The sequence below is a fragment of the Chelonoidis abingdonii genome, chromosome 13 (assembly GCF_003597395.2).
Source record: "Chelonoidis abingdonii isolate Lonesome George chromosome 13, CheloAbing_2.0, whole genome shotgun sequence".
NCBI lineage: Eukaryota > Metazoa > Chordata > Testudines > Testudinidae > Chelonoidis > Chelonoidis abingdonii.
The window spans coordinates 33,171,689-33,185,499 of NC_133781.1; the positions used below are offsets into that span (position 1 = coordinate 33,171,689).

General features: G+C 41.5%; 1 protein-coding gene across 4 annotated transcripts in view; it reads left to right on the top strand.

Moving 5' to 3' along the window:
* Window positions 1-13,560, top strand: part of SLC16A3 (solute carrier family 16 member 3) — a 41,106-nt gene extending 27,546 nt beyond the window's left edge. For 3 of the 4 annotated variants that reach the window (XM_032791744.2, XM_032791746.2, XM_032791745.2), the window contains 2 exons: window positions 292-1,059; window positions 4,988-7,276. In XM_032791744.2, the coding sequence (XP_032647635.1) occupies window positions 292-1,059; window positions 4,988-5,274 (1,055 nt within the window). In that variant the 3' untranslated portion in view covers window positions 5,275-7,276. Of the gene's footprint in view, window positions 1-291; window positions 1,060-4,987 lie in introns of all 4 variants that reach the window. The other variant, XM_032791743.2, reaches the window with a different exon arrangement.
* Window positions 13,561-13,811: the final 251 nt, after the last annotated feature.

Genomic DNA, 13,811 nt, shown 5'->3' on the forward strand with positions numbered 1-13,811 from the left:
AGCCTCAATAATGGGCCTCTCTGAGGAGCCCAAGTCAATCTGGAAGGAACTAGTCAGACTAGTTCTAACAAATGTTAATTCTTCTGTTATGTTAGCCATTGCGTGCAGGAATAATATTACAATGGAACATTTTTAATCTTTTTTTATTATTCTGGAATCTTTCCTCCAGTTGACAGAAGAGAAGCCTGACCGTTTTTGTTCGTATTTGTGAATCAAAGAATGTTGTAACTGTAGAGATTTTTATATAGACACTGCTGCTGAGGTCTGACTTTTGTGTGCTCTCTGTTTCAGGTTTGGGTCTGGCACTCAACTTCCAGCCATCGCTCATCATGTTAAATCGCTACTTTGACAAACGCCGCCCTTTAGCTAATGGGCTTGCTGCTGCTGGAAGCCCTGTGTTTCTTTGTACCCTCTCTCCTCTGGGGCAAATACTGCAACATGAGTATGGCTGGCGAGGGGGATTCCTTATACTGGGAGGAATGCTGCTCAACTGCTGTGTTTGTGGGGCATTAATGAGGCCGTTGGAGCCTCCTAAGAAATCTGAAGCTGCTAAAGAACTCACTGAGAAGAAAACAAAGAAAAAGCTTCTGGATTTCAGTGTCTTTAAAGATGGTGGTTTTTTAGTCTACACTGTGGCTGCCTCCATCATGGTGCTGGGCCTCTTTGTGCCTCCAGTCTTTGTGGTGAGCTTTGCCAAGGATTTGGGATATCCAGACACTAAATCAGCTTTTCTTCTGAGCATTCTTGGATTCGTTGATATCTTTGCCCGGCCTATTTGTGGAGTGATAGCTGGTCTGAAGTGGGTCAGACCACACTGTGTTTATCTCTTTAGTTTTGCTATGATTTTTAATGGTTTTACAGATCTCATGGGTTCCATGTCTACCAATTATGGTGGCCTGGCAGTCTTCTGCATTTTCTTTGGCATTTCCTATGGAATGGTAGGTGCTCTTCAGTTTGAAGTTCTCATGGCTATTGTTGGTACTCAGAAGTTTTCCAGTGCCATTGGCTTGGTGCTTCTGGCTGAAGCTCTAGCTGTTCTAATCGGTCCACCATCAGCAGGTAAATATTCCATTCCATTAAGAGTTTAACACCATTTGTATTGTTCAACCGGTGGTGCCTACTTATGTGTGTTGTGAGACGAGGTAGAAAGCCAAGTAATATCAGTCACCCAAGAAGTAAACACCATTGATCTAACAATGCACAGAGTCACATAACTTATTGCTATTAGAATCAGAGATGGATCTAAGCCAGAAAGTTAACAACTTTTGTAAAGTTCTGACCTGTTTGGATTTGGGGGTTTATTCAGGCCTATCTCTGAAATCTCTCTCCCTATTTAAAAACCCAATGAAACGGATTCTACCTTCCCATAGAAAATTCGAAGGAGGAGGAAAACTTCACAAAGTGAATAATTAGTGTCATGAAAAAACCTCTTTCATGAAGAGGGATTGAAAAGGTTGTGATTGTTACCTTAGAAAGGAGACAATAAGAGCTGATGTGGTAAAAGATTGAGAGCTTCTGTTCTCCCTATCTCATCATACAAGAACAAAGGGAAATTAAAAGGAGGTGGGAAATTCAAAACTGATCAAAGGAAATTATTTTTTCACACAACACTAAGAATCATAGAATATCAGGGTTGGAAGGGACCTCAGGAGGTCATCTAGTACAACCCCCTGCTCAAAGCAGGACCAATCCCCAACTAAATCATCTCAGCCAGGGCTTTGTCAAGCCTGACCTTAAAAACCTCTAAGGAAGGTGATTCCACCTCCCTGCGTAACCCATTCCAGTGCATTATCCTTTTCTATCTAATGTCATCCACCCGCCCGCCTCTGTGCAAGCCCATGCAGAGTGCTCTGCACAGTCCTGCAAATAAGGTGACAGTGACATATATTAAAAATAATTTTTTTAAACAAATATGGTGGTGACTTGATGCAATATAACTTCAGTCTACAGTTTATTTTATTTGTAAGGTGGGTTTTTTTGGGGGGTGGGGTGGGGGAATGTATTCTTGAATTTAGTCTCTTGTAAAATGAGAGAACCTTTCCAAGCAGCTGAGAGTCCAATCACCAATTCAATAATACTCCTACCCCTGGGTCCACCTGAATTTAATTGAATTAAGAAGCTGAATTGTGAGACAGTTCGGTGCTCCAGATTTCGCTCGCTAAGTAAAAGATAAACGTAAAAGCATATGAAATGCAGCACTTGGGTGGAAGAGAAAATGCTATCAGGAGTGAAAAGAGGCAGGTGTAAGTAGTACAGGCTTTATCTGCCCATGCAAATAGTTTTATTTTGAAATGTATCAATAGCTGCCTTGAGTCATGGTCAGCTCTATCCCATCTTATTGTGATTTTTGTTTTGTGTTTGTTGTTTTGCAAGTTTCAGGACATTTAAACAATACAGTATATTTTAAAGTTGACATTATAACAAGAGAGCATTCCTAAACCCTATTCTACAAGCTGAAAAATGTGTTAAAATACTCCCCTAATAAGTATATTTATGTTTGATGACAAGTTATTGCTGTTAAATGCCTTAAAAATGCATTTACTATAAAAACACAAGCATCTACTAATTTTGAAGCGTATTTTTAAAAGACAGACTTCTCGCTGTTTGTGCCTACATATTGGAGCCACATTATTGTGGGGACAACTTCTGACACATGGTTGTATACGATCATGATTACTTAGACAAGTTAGATGTCTTCAAATGACCAGGGCCTGAAGAAATGCATCCTAGAATACTCAAGGAGCTGACCAAGGAGATATCTGAGCCATTAGCAATTATCTTTGAAAAGTTATGAAAGACGAGAGACATTCCAGAAGATTGGAAGATAGTGCCTATCTATAAAAAGGGAAATAAGGACAACCCGGGGAATTACAGACTAGTCAGTTTATGGAGAAAATAATTAAGCAATCAGTTTGCAAACCCCTAGAAGATAATAAGATAAGTAACAGTCAGCATGGATTTGTCAAGAACAAATCATGTTAAACCAACTTGATAAGTTTCTTTGACAGGGTAGCAAGCCTTGTGGATAGGGGGGAAGCGGTAGATGTGGTGTATCTTGACATTAGTAAGGTTTTTGATATTGTCTCACGTGACCTTCTCATAAACAAACTAGGGAAATACAACCTATATGGAGCTACCATAAGGTGGGTGCATAACTGGTTGGAAACTTGTTTCCAGAGAGTAGTTATCAGTGGTTCAAGGTCATGCTGGAATGGTGTAACGAGTGGGGTCCCGCAGGGATCAGTTCTGGGTCCGGTTCTGTTCAATATCTTCATCAGTGATTTAGATAATGGCAGAGAGAGTACACTTATAAAGTTTGCTGCTGATATCAAGCTGGAAGAGATTGCAAGTGCTTTGGAGGATAGGATTAAAATTCAAAATGATCTGGACAAACTGGAGAAATGGTCTGAAGTAAATAGGATGAAATTCCATAAGGACAAATTCAAAGTACTCCACTTAGGAAGGAACAATCAGTTGCATCAGTTGGGAAATGACTGCCTAGGAAGGAGTACTGCGGAAAGGGATTTTGGGGTCATAGTGGACCACAAGCTAAATATGCTGTTGCAATAAAAGCAAACATCATTCTGGGGTGTATTAGCAGAAGTATTGTAAGCAAGACATGAGAAGTAATTCTTCCACTCTACTCCGTGCTGATTAGGTCTCAACTGGAGTATTGTGTCCAGCTCTGGGTGCCACATTTCTGGAAAGATGTGGACAAATTTCAGAAAGTCTAGAGAAGAGTAACAAAAATGATTATAGGTCTAGAAAACATGACCTATGAAGGAAGATTGAAAAAACTGGGGGGGTTTAGTCTGGAGAAGAGAAGATTGAGAGGGGACATAACAAGGAGGAGGGAGAAAAATTGTTGTTCTTAACCTCTGAGGATAGGACAAGAAGCAATGGGCTTAAACTGCAGCAAGGGTGGTTTAGGTTGAACATTAGGAAACCTTCCTAACTCTCAGGGTGGTTAAGCACTGGAATGAATTGCCTAGGGAGGTTGTGGAATCTCCATCATTGGGGATTTTTAAGAGCAGGTTGGACAAACACCTGTCAGGGATGGTCTAGATAATACTTAGTCCTGCCTTGAGTGCAGGGGACTGGACTAAATGACCTCTCGAGGTCCCTTCCAGTTAGGGTGACCAGATATCCCTATTTTATAGGGACAGTCCCGATATTTGGGGCTTTTTCTTATATAGGCACCTATTACCCTCCACCCCCATCCTGATTTTTCACACTTGCTATCTGGTCAGCCTACTTCAAGTTCTATGATTCGCAAGTGCAATTAGGCACATAGATTTCTAAATGTAAACAATGGGCCTGGAAAATTTCATGTGCAAACAGAGAAACATGGTGAAGGTAAGGATGCAAAATCAAACCCTTTATATGTCACTTAAAAAGAACCCAACATTGATTTTAAAATCACACTTCTTTCTGGTCTTTTGTTATAAATTGTTATGTAAGATTAATAGAATTGAAAGAAATTGGTTATTTTTTTTCAGTTTGCTTACCTTGTCCATTTGACAGCACATTGTATACAGTCAGTTTCACACATACACAACCCCACCTCCCGCCATAGTTAGCTTGGCAGTTATCCCCTTTTGTTAGCGTGTGTCTTTGACACAAAACAGGAGGGGAAAAAAACATCCTAAAAAATAGGAAAGTGCAACTGTAAAACCAGTGACATTAGCCAGGAACCCCAAGGCACATAATGTATGTGAAACTATTTTGGCTCATTTTAAAAATTAATTGGACTTCAAGGGTAAATTTTTCAAAAGCACCTAAGTGATTTGGGAACAGACTTTCAGTGGGACCTATGTTCCCAAATTTTAGGCACGTTTGAAAATCTTACCTCAAAATGCCAGTATTCCTGTAAGATTTTTCACTTCAAGAATCATTTGGAAAATTAATTTTGTTTAAAAAAATTCTTATTAACTTCATTACAAGCAAAGCATTTTTTTGTTAATTACTTGTGAATTTTGTCTTTCAGGCAAACTCTTGGATGCAACAGGCAGGTATATGTTTGTTTTTATTGTTGCTGGTGTTGAAGTTGTTACTTCAGCCCTTGTGATGGCTTTAGGAAATGTCTTCTGTGTTAAGAAGAAATCAGAAGCGCCACAAACAAAAGAGGAGGCAGCAGAAAGAGAAGAGTTAAACAAATCTGAAGACAAAACACCTGAAGATGGCAAGGTGGACTCTATTGAAGTAGAACAATTTCTGAAAGATGAACCTGAAAAAAATGGGGAAGTTGTAACTAACCCAGAAACATGTGTGTGAGTGACACAGGATAAGTGGCAAAGCATTTAGGGAAGAGAGAGAATTTCAACATTATTTTAGAAACGGAACTAGTTTAGGGCTGGGCCATCTGCTTGACCAACTGGGGGCCAATCAGCTAATTAAATTACTGTTTGGAAGCTTTATTAGGAATCCTTTTCACCTAAAACTGGATTTATCAGTGAGACGTGAAGCTCTGCGTTTGTAACATTTTAAGTAAACTAAGCAGCCTTTGTAACCAAATGTAGAAATCCCGCTATGCATCGCCAGAAAATTCTCACTTGGAAGAAAATATATTTGAATTAGAGAGGAATGATATGTACATTTTCATTCAATATGGGTGAAATTGTTTGTTTATGTGTGGTAGAATTAAACATAACTTCCCTTTCTATGTTCTTTCTCAAGGAGAAAGAATGAGATGAGGGAAAAAAAATCTCAGGAACTTACTGGTCTCCAGAAGGTTTTTGAAACATCTCACTTTTACAGTTATTTTTAGATTTTTTTTTTTTTTTCTCAGCCCTAATCTAATTTGGATAATAATAATAATATCTATTACTTTGTTTTAAGTAAGTGTTTCTTAATTGAGATTTTTATTGTAAATATTGTACACTGAAAGACACTCAGAGACCCTGTTCTTAGCAAATCACATAATTGCTATTCCTAAATAACACCTAAAGAAAATGAAACAAGCAGTATTAATCCTTACGTAGGCTTACCTAGTTTTCTTTACAGCCTATGTGCACTGCACATACACTGACTCCTACTGGTAGCTACTGTGCTGACACATGCAGGCATCTGCTACTGAAATTGGTTGAAAAGTCGCACAACGCTAGCAGCTGTTACAGCCTATGCTATTAGATATCAGCATGAGATTATTGACTCATTACTTCTGTACAGCAATATGCTGACTTTACTAGTATTCAGGGTATGTGAAGAAGCAGAGCGCTAAAAATAATTAAAAGTAATTCCCTGAGTTACTCTCTCTCTTTTCATTATGTAATGCCATTAGGGGAAAGGGTGACTAGATAGCAGCTGTGAAAAAACGGGATGGGGGTAATAGGCGCCTATATAAGAAAGTCCCTCAAAACAGGACTGTACCTTTAAAAATGGGACATCTGGTCATCCTATCTATCACTCCTGTATATAGTCTCACTGACTTTGAACTAATTGAATAAGTAAGGTGAGCAGGATTTGGCCCTATGCATGCATTACAACCCTTTTGACCTGATCAGTTAGATAAAAATTTGGAGTCTTGGAATTTTCAGAGGTAAAATTGGTGATGGAGTCAGGTGGTTTATTTGATGCAATCTTTTTTTTTATTTACAAAGAATGTACAAAGTCTTGTTTCCTTGTCTCTTATTGTTTGAGTCCTGCTGCATTCTGTCCCTGCTTACAAGTCCAAGCCCCATTTCCAATCACTTAGCCATGTTGACCTAAATTTTAAGAGTAGACCGTGCCTCAGAGAGCGAGCTTTTGGGCTATGTCACTTGGGGGGCGGGGGGAATATCCACTTCCCTGAGCAACATAGCTATGCCAGCCTAACCTTCTGGTATAGAAGCATCTAGGTTGACAAAACAGTGCTTCTGTCAGCCTAGCTATGGTTGCCCAGGGAGATGGTGCTCCTACAGTGGAGAGAGGAGGACCTTCTGTCACTGTAGCTGTGCTATAGGGTTATGCCAGCATCGTTAATGCACCATAGCAATGTTGATATAGTTCTCATAGTGTACACCTGGCCTTAGCTTTTCTCAGCACTACACTCCCAGTGCTTGTTCTGCCTGTGTCCTTGGCTTTTTTGCCCTGGGACCTGCTGTTTGGTGTTTTCATCTCTTGCACTAAAAACACCTCAAATAGAGACAAACAGCTCCACCAATCAATGCCCTAGTCCCTGCATTTGCTATGAGAGTCCCCAGGCAATCCCTCAGACTGCATGGCATAGCTTCTTCTTAATCAGCCTTACCATGGAGTTCAGTGTTTTGGACAGTGGTCTCTAGTGTTTCAGCTATTATTAGACAAAGAGGCATTTAACTGCTCCCTCATTTAGCCTGAATGGAAAGGCAGCTATTATGCCCACCAATTTCAATGGGATTTAACCCAATGCATAACTGGGGTTCAGTGTCGGTCATGGAAGTAATAGAATCAGTGATCTTCCATGACCTCTGTGACTTCTGCAGTGGCCAGTGTGGCTGACTCCAAGATTGCTCAGGTAGCCCTGGGGACAGCCATACAGGCCACTGCTGAATCAGTTCCACAGCCAGGTGCTCAGGGGGCCCCAGGGCCAGCCGCACCAGCCACTGCTTGGATGGCCCTGGGCAGCTGGCCTTGGGGACCACCCGAGCAGCAGCCAATGTGGCCATGTGAGCAGTGGTCCCAGGGGTGGCAGGAGCAGCCAAGGTCAGCCGCCTCTGGTTCCTGGTGCCTCTGGCACCTGATGCCCCTGGCCCCCTGCTGAGCAGCCGCCCCCTGAGGCGCCGCCCCACAGCAGGCTCTCCCCAGGGTGCCCCCCCCAGAGCACTCCTCCTAGCAGTGCCTGCTCCCTGAGATTAAGTCGTAGGTATAAATCATGGATAGGTCACAGGCTGTGAATTTTTCTTTATTGCCTGTGACCTGTCCATGATTTGTACTAAAAATACCCATGACTAAATCATAGCCTTATGCAGAACCCTTTTTTTTCTTTTAAAAGAATGAAGAGAATCATTTTAAAATATATTATAAAAATGATGTTGGGGAAAGGAAAGGCAGCAGAGGATGTGCCTGTGGCTCATAAGTCTAATTTCTTGTGGGTTGTAACTCTTGGGTCTCATTTCAGTTGCATTTAGTGGGCAGTTGCTGAATGGTGTTGGTGGCCTATGCTATTCAGGAGGATGGCCTAGATCAGTGGCTCCCAACCTTCCTGACTACTGTACCCCTTTCAGGCATCTGATTTGTCTCACATAACCCCAAGTTACACCTCTCTTAAAAACTACTTGCTTACAAAATCAGACATAAAAATACAAAACCGTCACAGTACACTGTTACTGCAAAACTGCTTACTGTCTCATTTTTACCATATAATTATAAAATAAAGCAATTGGAATAGAAATATTGTACTTACATTTTGGTGTATGGTATATTGCCCCCCAGTATAAACATGTCATTGTCTATATGAAATTTTAGTTTGTATTGACTTCACTAGTGCTTTTTATGTAGCCTGTTGTAACACTAGGCAAATATCTAGACCTCTGTGGATCCGCAGGGATACACGTACTCCTGGTTGAGAACCACTGACCTATATGATGTAGTCGTCCCTTCTGGCCTTAAACTCTATAGGCTGGTCTAAACTACAGTTAGGTTGATATAAATTGCCTTATATCAACCTAATTAGGTCAGTGTCTACACTACAGCCTTCCTCTCAATGATGTAAGTGCCTACTACACTGACATAATAATTCCACCTCCACGAGAGGTGTACGGCTTAGGTCACTGTAGTGAGGGTGATGCAATGGGAGCCGGGGGGAAGCTGCACTGGGTCTGCCCCATTCTCAGGGAGTAGATGGAAGCCTGGGACTTCTCAGCCCCCCTGCCACTCCCTGCCCAGAGCCCTGCTGTCTTATCAAGTTCACAGCTCCAGCTGTGAAATTAACTAGGCTGTCTGGCTTCTGGCAGGGAGCAGGCAGGGGGAGGGGGAAGAAGCCCTGAGCAGCTTCCCCCTTCTCCTGACAGGGAATAGGGAGGCCCACCCCTTACCCCAGTGGAGAATGGGGAGCGAAGCGTGAGGGGCAGCCTGCCAGGAACCCAGGAGCCTGTGTGGCAGCTGGTATCCCGGAAGGGAGCTGCCAGTGGAGTTGAGAGACTGGGGTTTCCCAGTTCCCCACACTTGCCCGTCTTAGGTCAGTGGAAGTGCTCCAGCTGGGGACATGCACCAACGACCCAAGGAGTGTAGTATGGACACACACCACTGCAGTAATTACTGCGGTGACTGTAAGTCAAACTAATATAGAGCGACTTATCCTAAGACTCTAAATTATATATTTATTCTTTCTGTATCTTAACCTCTTACCAAGGACAAGTTAACACATTCTCAGAACATATCACTGAGGCAATGAAAATAGGTAAAAGCTTTTCCTACACCAGTTTGTGAGCCATGCAGTTCCCCTGGAGAATTTCAACACTATTTTAGAAACAGAACTAGTTTAGGGCTGGGCCATCTGCTTGACCAACTGGGGGCCAATCAGCTAATCAAATCATTATTGTTTTCTCCTAATGCTGTAAAAATGCCAGTTCTTAGGTTTTCCAGTGCTACCTTAAAAACAGTAACTGGAAAATATATCAGACATGAGACAGGGGAAAATGTTCCCTTAGAGCCATTACATTTTGCAAAACTAACTCAGTATTCTATTTACTATAAATTGACTAGAAATATCTTTACAAAGACAGGCGTACTTGTGACACCTTAGAGACTAAGAAATTTGAGCATAAGCTTTCGTGGGCTACAGCCCACTTCATCGGATGCATGCAGTGGAAAATACAGTAGGAAGAGTTATATATACACACAGAGAGAACATGAAACAATGGGTGTTACCATACACACTCTAACGAGAGCGATCAGTTAAGGTGAGCAATTACTAGCAGGAGAGAAAAAACTTTTTGTAGTGGTAATGAAAATGGTCCATTTACAGCAGTTGACAAGAAGTTGTGCGGAACAGTGGTGGTGGTGGTGGTGGTGGTGGGAAAATAAACATGGGGAAATAGTTTTACTTTGTGTAATGACCTATCCACTCCCAGTCTTTATTCAAGCCTAATTTAATGGTGTCCATTTTGCAAATTAATTCCAATTCAGCAGTTTCTTGTTGGAGTCTGTTTTTGAAGTTTTTTTGTTGTAATATTGTGACTTTTAGGTCTGTAATCGAGTGACCAGGGAGATTGAAGTGTTCTCCAACTGGTTTTTTAATGTTATAATTCTTGACATCTGATTTGTGTCCATTAATTCTTTTACGTAGAAACTGTCCGGTTTGTCCAATGTTCATGGCAGAGGGACATTGCTGGCACATGATGGCATATATCACATTGGTAGATGTGCAGGTGAATGAGCTTCTGATAGTGCGGCTGATGTGATTAGATCCTATGATGGTGTCCCCTGAATAGATATGTGGACAGAGCTGACAATGGGCTTTGTTGCAAAGATACGTTCCTGGGTTAGTGTTTTTGTTGTGTGGTCTGTGGTTGCTGGTGAGTATTTGCTTTAGGTTTGGGCGGTGTCTGTAAGCAAGGACTGGCCTGTCTCCCAAGATCTGTGAGGGTGATGGATGGGTCTGACCCAACAAAGAAAGTAACAGAATGCGACTAGCTGTCACCTTCAGCCCCCAGTTAAAACCTCTCCAGCGCATCATCAAGGATCTACAACCTATCCTGAAGGACGAACCATCACTCTCACAGATCTTGGGAGCCAGGCCAGTCCTTGCCTACAGACAACCCCCTAATCACATCAGCCACACTATCAGAGGCAACATCCAAAAACCAGTTGGAGAACACTTCAATCTCTCACTCAATTACAGACCTAAAAGTCACAATATTACAACAAAAAAAACTTCAAAAGCAGACTCCAATAAGAGACTGCTGAATTGGAATTAATTTGCAAAATGGACACCATTAAAATAGGCTTGAATAAAGACTGGGAGTGGATGGGTCATTACACAAAGTAAAACTATTTCCCCATGTTTATTTTCCCCCTCTACTGTTCCTCACAACTTTCTGTCAACTGCTGCAAATGGACCATTTTGATTACCACTACAAAAAGTTTTTTTCTCTCTCCTGCTGGTAATAGCTCACCTTAAATGATCACTTTCGTTAGAGTGTATATGGTAACACCCATTGTTTCATGTTCCTCTGTGCGTATATCTATCTATCTTCCTACTCTATTTTCCATTGCATGCATCCAAGGAAAGGGGACTGTAGCCCACAAAAGCTTATGCTCAAATAAATTTGTTAGTCTCTAAAGTGCCACGAGTATTCCTGTTCTTTTTGCGGATACAGACGAATACGGCTGCTACTCTGAAACCTGTCTTTATAAAAACACTTACTCTGAAATGCTACTTCTGTTTTAACTTCCACCTGCTATAGGTCCAACTTTGTAAAGTGCAGAGCATGAGGTGTAGCCCGTAACTACTTCACTTGGGGGGCACAGTTCCTCAATACTAGCACCAGATCTCAATGGAGTCAAGTTATGTAACCTTTATGTGACTGAAATCAGTAGCACACCAGATATTCATAATGTATTTTTATAACATTCCATGTTGTTTAGCAAACCTTAAGGGCATAGGAGACAGGGTCTTGCAGACTAGCACATCTTCTTATGCTTTGGGGGAAAAAAATTAACTCTCAAATTGCAGAGAAACCAATACTTCTACTGCATCCCAAAATATTTGAACAATTAAAAATTTTCTGGCTCTATGGTTTGAGAACACATTTAACTGGCTTATGAGGGAAACTATCTGAATATACAGATGCAAAATCTAAGTGCAATATTGTAGAAGTAGTTTGCACTGCTTTCTTTGAAAATAGTGAGGAACAGAAAAAACCTTGCTCTTCTGGTGTACAATATACAGTACATTTTAATTTTTAATTTTTTTCATCTCTGTACTGTCTGTATATTGTTTACAATAGAGATTATGGTTAAATATTCTAGATTGGATTTTGTCTTGAGCTTGGGCCCTTAAATTTCCTTATGCAAGAAATATAGTGTGTGTCTGTATAACATACATATTCAGTGTATCTGCATAGGTCTGTGCACATATATCTATAGATAGATAGATAGATATAGATGTATAGTTATAAAAACATATGCAAACCCAAAGTAAAGTGGAGGAGCAGCAGCCAGTTATATTCTATATTTCCAAGGGAAGTGAGGTGTTACCAAGGTTGCTTTACCACCCCCTACACCCAGGCCTGCACAACTCGTAAAGCGGCGAGGGCCATATTACTCCAAAGAAAACAGCTGAGGGCTGAACCCCACCCCAGTGCCGCCAAGACTCCCCAAACACAACACCCCCGCCCCAGCACCGCCCACCCCATGGAAACAAACCCTCCTTCCCCAGTGCTGCCCCACCAAAACAGCAGTATTGAACCTTGGTAATATGTTATAGCAGGCCCCTAAGGTAGTATAATTAAGGTAGAAGAAAAATGTCTTTTTGCTAGAAGTAGAATAAGATCTTCCACCAACTTTATAATTAGTTGCCCTGTTGAATGAATGAGGTATGAATGAGGAAGGCATGGAAGGCAGGCACCTCCAGACAGCTGTAACCCTTGGAGAGGGGATGGGAGCCAGACCAGATCAGTAGAAGAGGTCAGCCACTGACTCATCGCTCACCTCCTCAGCCCCCCACCTCTCCGACTCACCTCCTCACCCCACAACTGCCTGTCCACCTGCCCGCCTCCTCAGTCCCCTCTCTCTGGCCTCTGGCTCACTTCCTCAGCCCCCCCTCTGCTCACTTTCTCACCCCCATCACTGCCCACCCACCTCTTCAGCCCCCCTCCCTCACCTACCATTTGCCTACTCACCCCTCATGTGCCGCACAGTGAGCCCACCTATTCATCCCCCGCGGGCCATGTTGTGCAGGCCTGCTGTACACAATAGCAAGTATTAATTACTTTTAATTCTAGTTCTAAATAAAAACATAACATAATGTATCCTCTTGGAGGCTATACAAGAAAACATTGAACCAAACATCTTTAAATAATGCAACAGTCCTTTAAAATAGTGAGCAGGAGCCTTGTTTTTCCTCCTCATAAATACTGTAACAACAGAAACAATATTAGCTGCTAGTAAATTATCTAGCTCTTGTAGAGCTGAGAATGAGGGATGTTTAGCATCTAGGATTGGAAAATCTAGCTGTCAGTAATGTTAATATATATTAAGCCCCATCAAGCAAAAAACAAACAAACAAACACCACCCCACCCTTGTAGTGTGTATGCAAATTCTTTCTAAAACAAACAAACCTCCATCACGCTCAAGTATAAGCCTTTGTATTTCCCAAAGAGCAGCTTTAGTTTAAGGCCAGGCTGTGGTGATGGAGGGTTTCCAGAAGAACAAAGCTCTTGTATGCTACAAAATTATAAATGCAGAATTTTTGTGTCTGTTTTGTGTAGCGGAGGGGAGTGTGCATGTCAATTTCATGCAAGTAAGATCACTTTTTGTCCCTGCTTTTTAGTAAATGCACTTGAACTTAAGGTATGTGAATTTATATTTAGATTTGTTTTATGCTTTTATAGTCAACTGTTGCAAATATAGTGAATAAATATTTATTCTGTTGTCAATATTACAGTGTCTAAAAATAAGCTATGGAAAATTAGCTCCCTTGAGTGAGGAGTTTCTTTGATACTCAGGTTTACAACTTGTGGGGCCTGCTGCCTGTTCATTTGCTGCTGGATACTGCCTATAGCATCATAGGAATAGAATGCTGTCTTCATCTGCACTCACCTACTAGGTAGCAACATTTTATTTTGGAAATGGGGACCCCCGCACAGTGATCCAGACCTTTGTCACCTCCCAGTTTAATGACAGAATG